Source organism: Clupea harengus, unplaced genomic scaffold (genome assembly GCF_900700415.2).
Source record: "Clupea harengus unplaced genomic scaffold, Ch_v2.0.2, whole genome shotgun sequence".
In the NCBI taxonomy this organism is placed as follows: domain Eukaryota; kingdom Metazoa; phylum Chordata; class Actinopteri; order Clupeiformes; family Clupeidae; genus Clupea; species Clupea harengus.
This window is the reverse complement of record NW_024879763.1, coordinates 46,501-52,500: the sequence shown is the minus strand read 5'-3', so window position 1 is coordinate 52,500 and position 6,000 is coordinate 46,501. Positions and strand designations below refer to the sequence as shown.

Below are 6,000 nucleotides of genomic sequence, written 5' to 3'. Positions count from 1 at the left end.
TTTAGAAAGGTGCAGCTCCTAACTGAAGTTGGCTGACAAACCATGTAAGCTTCACTAGCTAACTGTTAGCTAATTAGATCTGTTGCAGGTGCCGAAATTGACAACTTAATGTCACTTTAGTGTCTGTGCCATCCGACACAGAAATTTAAAGTTCAACTTTGACAATTATGAGAAAGACGGCTACATTCTGAGCTGCTTTGTGGTGAGAAATACACAGAAGAAAACTGTATCAAATTATACAAATATAGTTATATAGAGAGGCCTATCTATGTTTAGTGTACTCATTTTATTGACAAGGGTCTGAAGTTGTCTTAAGCCATATAAATATAAGTCAATACCGTTTACAACTCTTACATTCATGGAGACAAACCAGCCATCGGCAGCACTTACACTAAAATATAGAGCTGCCTTTGCTGGCCACCGTGGGGTCTAGAGGGACCTACACAGATCACAGATGCAGAGGGAGAGTGGGGGCAGGGTTGGGCAGAGTGTGTGAGAGGAGAGAGGCGCCAAAACCGGCACGTCTTTATGAAAGAAACAGGTTATGTGACACAACATCTAACTATATCGGCATAAACGGTATTGTCCGATCCTATATCTCGTTATATCTATATTATATATGTCGATATATCGCCCAGCCTTACTCTAACGTAGCCAAAATAACAACGTAATGGCTGTCTTATAGCGGGTGAGCGCTTCAATCCTGCCTATTAAAAACCTAGGGAATATCAACTAGCAAAACCCCACACCAGTCTTTGAACCACTATAAAGCAAATCTAGGAGAAAACCATACCATTTGCTATTCAAACCTCATGAATAATATTGGAATAATTACACCACCCAGCACATGAGGGATCAGAGGAGAGGGGGCGTCCCTAGGGGTTGAGGATAGTACATGTGTTTGGTCAACATGATCATACTAAATTATAACCACATCTTCTATGACCATAAACAACTAACTCATAAGAATACTCATGAGAGCCAAGGATTGAGCTATTTCCACAATGTCAGACAAAATAGACATCAGCTCAAATGGCTACAGACAACTACAGTGGCTTATAAAAATCACCACCACACCTTTTTTCCAGCGACATTTATAGAGCTGCAAAGACCGCTGGAGCAATTATTATTTGACTACAGATTAGTCTGTCAAGAAAAAGGACCACCTATTCAACAATAAGCCATGCAGATAACAGCCAACTGTATGTTAGTGTGCACCCACCCATTACATGCTCTGCCTGCCAAAGGTTAAGCCAAGTCTCTCTCAATCGCAAACGGCATTGGCGGAAAAAAAAGAAGGTGGTTAAGGTTGATGAACACACATTAACCAGCCCACATGTTTCTGATCTTCACAGCTCTGCTGTGTATTATGCACACGTGTGGGGAGCAAGCAAGCATGTCAGCCTTTTCATTACAGGCTCATGAGATCAAAAGGCTTCGGCTGTTTAGGGCTACGCGTGGGAGTGGAGCATCTCAGGGTTCAAAGGTTACGAGACAGCGACTTACTGGGATCTCCCTTCCATGCAACACTTCAGAATGTAACTAATGCATGTTGGGGAGGGGTCAACGCACAGGAGAACTTCAGTAACACACACACTAGGGGTGGGAATCTCTTGGCACCTCACGATTCGATTCGATTCCGATTCAGATTCAGAGGTCAACGATTCGATTCAAAACCGATTCTCGATTCTAAACCGATAAAACGATTATCGATGCATCTCAATTTTTAAAACATTTGAGTTTGCTACTCAGAGTCTCAAATCACTTCCTACTTTGTGTTTGATAATTAAAGAAAATCAACAGATCTATTTTTTTATTAGAGAAAAAGTTTTTCCTTGTTACAATTATGACTTTCTATGAACAATGCAATAATCGATGCAGCTTGCATTTCAACACAAAATGAATGTGTAAAAAAAAAAAAAAAAAAAAAAAAAAAATATATATTTTATTTTTTTATTTTTTTTTAATTCAAAAATCGATTATGAACTTTTCTGAATCGAGACAGAATCGTTCTAGAGAGAATCGAGAGAAATCGAAAAATCGATTTTTTTTTCCCCCACCCCTAACACACACACACACACACACACACACACACACACACACACACACACACACACACACACACACACACACACACACACACACACACACACACACACACACACACACACACACACACACACACACACACACACACACAGCTTGCCAGAAAATGATAAAGTACTGCATCATGAGCATCATGTGCTTGCATCTGAACCCTTCATGAGTAAAAGTAGAATAGAATAGAATGGTAGAATATGTCAGAACATGTAGCTGTACAGACTGCTAATATAATATTTACACCATGGGTATTTACACCATAACGGGTAGCTCAAGTTGCTCAAGTGATAACATAATAGCATATAGCATTAATAAAGCAAAATGGCTAATAGATATTATGTATGTTACACTTAATTTATCACTTACATTGAAACTTTTCTACAACTTCTTCTTATACTTTAGCTGTTGCACATTAAATTTGCACATTATGGGTTAGGCTAGGACTTATTACATCCGCCAAGGAGGTTATGTTTCCGTCGCCTTTGTTGACTGGTTTGTTTGTTTGTTTATCTGTCAGAAGGATTGCACAAAAAACTTCCACGCCGATTCTCAACAAACATGGTGGAGGGGTGGAGCATGGGCCAAGGAAGAACATGTTACATTTTGGAGTGGATCCAGGATTTCTACCCCACCCCCCCACATCTTTAACATAACTAGTTATAAGATGGGTCTAAAAATGTTAGACTAATATTAGACTTTGTAGGGAACATGCAGCATGCCATTTTTCAAGTCTGGAAACACTACCAGATCTTCTATCCTAGATGCACGATCATTAAATCTACCAACAAAGGATATGGCTGCATCCACACCACTGCATTGTAACACTGCCCTTCCGTTTATACAAAAAAAAAAAAAAAAAAAAAATCATTTAAGGTCACGGGGTTCAAACATTATTCAGGGCAATACTGACTAATCAGGCAATGAAACCATGTTGGGCACCCAGACATACAGTTGTCACGATTAACTGTTGTCACGATCCATGATTAAATATGGAAAAACAGGGAAACAGGGACAGCTGGAGAAAGAAGGCGAGGGAATAAGGAGGAGGAAAAGGACAAGAGGAGAGAAGCTAACCAAAGATGTGCATCATGAATTATTTCAGTTCTGAGGCCGACTACAAGCAGAGAGCAGTGGCTCATCCAGCCCTGGGCCCTTCCGTAGTTTTGTTTCTGTGCTCACCTGTCCCTTAACACTGGCTCACGTACCCGCCTTACATGGCAGGGAGTGGCGCTTCTCGGTCATTTCCCCGCTCCGCATGGGTTTGCGGTGGACCAGTTTGTCTACATTACAGCGGTGTTGCCTTTGTCTTGCATGTTATGTGATCCCTATGTTGAAGTCTGCCCCGTGCAGTGATGTCACTCAACAGCAGCAAGCTTAACTGCTTCTTGGCTAAAACCCAGTGATGTGTAGAAGAGGCTCTTTGGTCCAGCCATGTACCAGCTCTTGTGCCATCAATTTGTGATCTAGGACCTGAGCACCTCGATAGCAGGCTAGGGTAGCAGCAATACTAGCCTGCCTCGGATATGGTGGTGAGAGGTGAGGGCAGGCCAGTGGCCTAACCAAGTGTCATTTTCTGGGTCATGTCAAAAGGTAGTGCTTCTGATACGAGTACCATGAAGTGACAATGTTCCAAGTCTCTCAATATTTAAAATCAAATTTGGGGGTTGGGTTGGGCTGGGATTGGGGTAATGGGAGAATGGCAAGAACTAGGAGATAAGGATGACAGCCAACACAGAATTTGATTTCAGATAGAGAGGTGATGAAGTGAAAGTGTGTGTGCGTGTATGTGGGGACCTTAAAGAGACCTTACCTCGGTGACAGGCAGCTCCAGCTGGACCAAGTCCTCTGGTTTGGAGACAGGGGCCTGGAGGGCCGTGTCCAGCAGCAGGATGCCATTCAAGTCCTTCCGGCAACCCACCGCATAGTCGTCCACAAACAGGACCTTGTCTACTGCCGGGAAATACTGACATCTCACACGTCCCCCGGGTTTAGCTGTGAGACAGAGCAATGACAAGACAGGAAGGGAGTTAAATAATATTACAAAAATGTTGTATTTTCTGTGACAAGCCGTAGATTTTGCCAGTGTGAAACCTGTGTGCAACACCACATGGTAATTAACATAAAAGAAGAGAATCAAGGAAGTAGCATTCGTTTTCCTGCTTCACATGGGAGTTTGTACATGAAGCCATTACAAAACTGGTTTATTCAGTTTACTGACAATTTAGGTAAAGTCAATGACTTTGGTAAAGTCGAATGTAGGAAGGGAATGTAGGTAGTCAATGAGTATGTGGCCAAGATGGCAGAAAAACTAATCTTCTAAAGCACCTTGAAACTTGCCGACATTTAGATGTCCTTCCTTTTCGTCGGACATAACGTCACTCACATGTTGATTACACACAGAATACCACCTAACCTCTCCGCAAAACCTCACAGATGATGTAATCCAATCAAGTCAAATATCCTCTTCCACAAATCCCTCCTGGCTTTCTACAGTACCGTTCTTTACAGAATGATCTCACAGGATAAAGATCCAAGACATGCGTTCATTGAAGCAGGTCACGGAGGGCAATTACAGTTATTACACTAGTCTTGAGCATGGGTCCTGCGAGGCAAGCTTCAGAGTACAGGTCACAGAGTCTCATATTTAAACCTAAAGCTCAAGAACTGTACATGAAACCTAGAAACAAAGCCAATCATAAACACAGATCACAGAGTCCATTTAAATTGTAGAGTTTGATAACTGTACGAGAAATATTAAACAAATAAAAAAAAATATAAGAATAGCTCACAAAATCATCATAAATTTGAGTTCCAGAACTGTATGTGACGCCTAAAAACAAAACAAACCAGTGAGGCCATTCGCATGCCCCTCCCACCAGAGTCCATTCAGGAAGTATGACGGATCTTTTCCTGTCATGATGCATCTGCCAGCTACACTCATACTCTCCATTCTCTGCATGTGATCCATAGTAGACACAGAATATTTCTCCAAAGCACTTATTTGCTTTAGACTTTTGACTCAGGCCACCTGACCGGACTCCTCTCAACTACTTGACTGTTCAGAGTACAACAGATTGACATGAGGGGGGGGGGGGGGGGGAGAAAGACAGACTTAATGAGTGTGTGAGTGTGTGTGTGTGTGTGTGTGTGTACACGAAACAAACAACAACAACAACAGTTATCTTGTTTTGGGACAATCTTGATGGCTCGCAGTCTGGCTCACTGGATTATGTAATGTTATTTCACTGTGAACTGCCCACAGCCCTTTGAGTCAGCAGGACTATGCAGGGTGTAATCTCTGTGCCAGGCAAAGAGACAGCAAATATGGCAAGCGCTCATTTTCTGCCTAATTGCTAGCATTACAGAGAGAAACTGTACGAAAGGCTTTTCAAGTCACTGGAGAGGTATCTACATGTGAACATGGACTATCGTGTGAAGATAGACAGATTTCACCAGAATATTTGTGACTGGTCTCTCAAATCAATAATTTCTTCTTTTTTTTTTAGCTTGCCCAATGTAGCATTCACCATGCTTGGTCATAGTGAATGCTACATTTTTCTTGCCCAGACCCAATACATCATGTGAAATACATATGTACATAATGAATTGACCTTCATTCATTCATTCATACATACATACATACATACAATAATGTACTTATACTGTATATAAATAATTACTTGTACCCCAATTCCCATATTTTAGATATTATACACTGACTTGACATGTTCACATAAATGTAGGAATTCTTGCTTCACATAGCCAGCTCATGTTTCATTTGCATTATGAAAATGCATTTTCATTTATCTCCCCTTTTTATGGATGGATACATGTAGCCTATATTCGCCGAGCTAAACTTCATTTTAGTTCCCATCATTGATTAACTGAGCCAAATAAAGA

The 6,000-nt window shown here is 41.3% G+C and overlaps 1 protein-coding gene across 1 annotated transcript in view; it reads right to left on the bottom strand.

Annotated features, from left to right (window-relative positions):
• LOC122130270 (baculoviral IAP repeat-containing protein 6-like) overlaps positions 1 to 6,000 on the bottom strand; it is a gene marked incomplete at its 3' end in the record, with an annotated part of 34,074 nt that overhangs the window by 22,184 nt on the left and 5,890 nt on the right. The window contains exon 2 of the mRNA XM_042704944.1: positions 3,911 to 4,092. Within this exon, the coding sequence (XP_042560878.1) occupies positions 3,911 to 4,092 (182 nt within the window). The remainder of the gene's footprint in view (positions 1 to 3,910; positions 4,093 to 6,000) is intronic.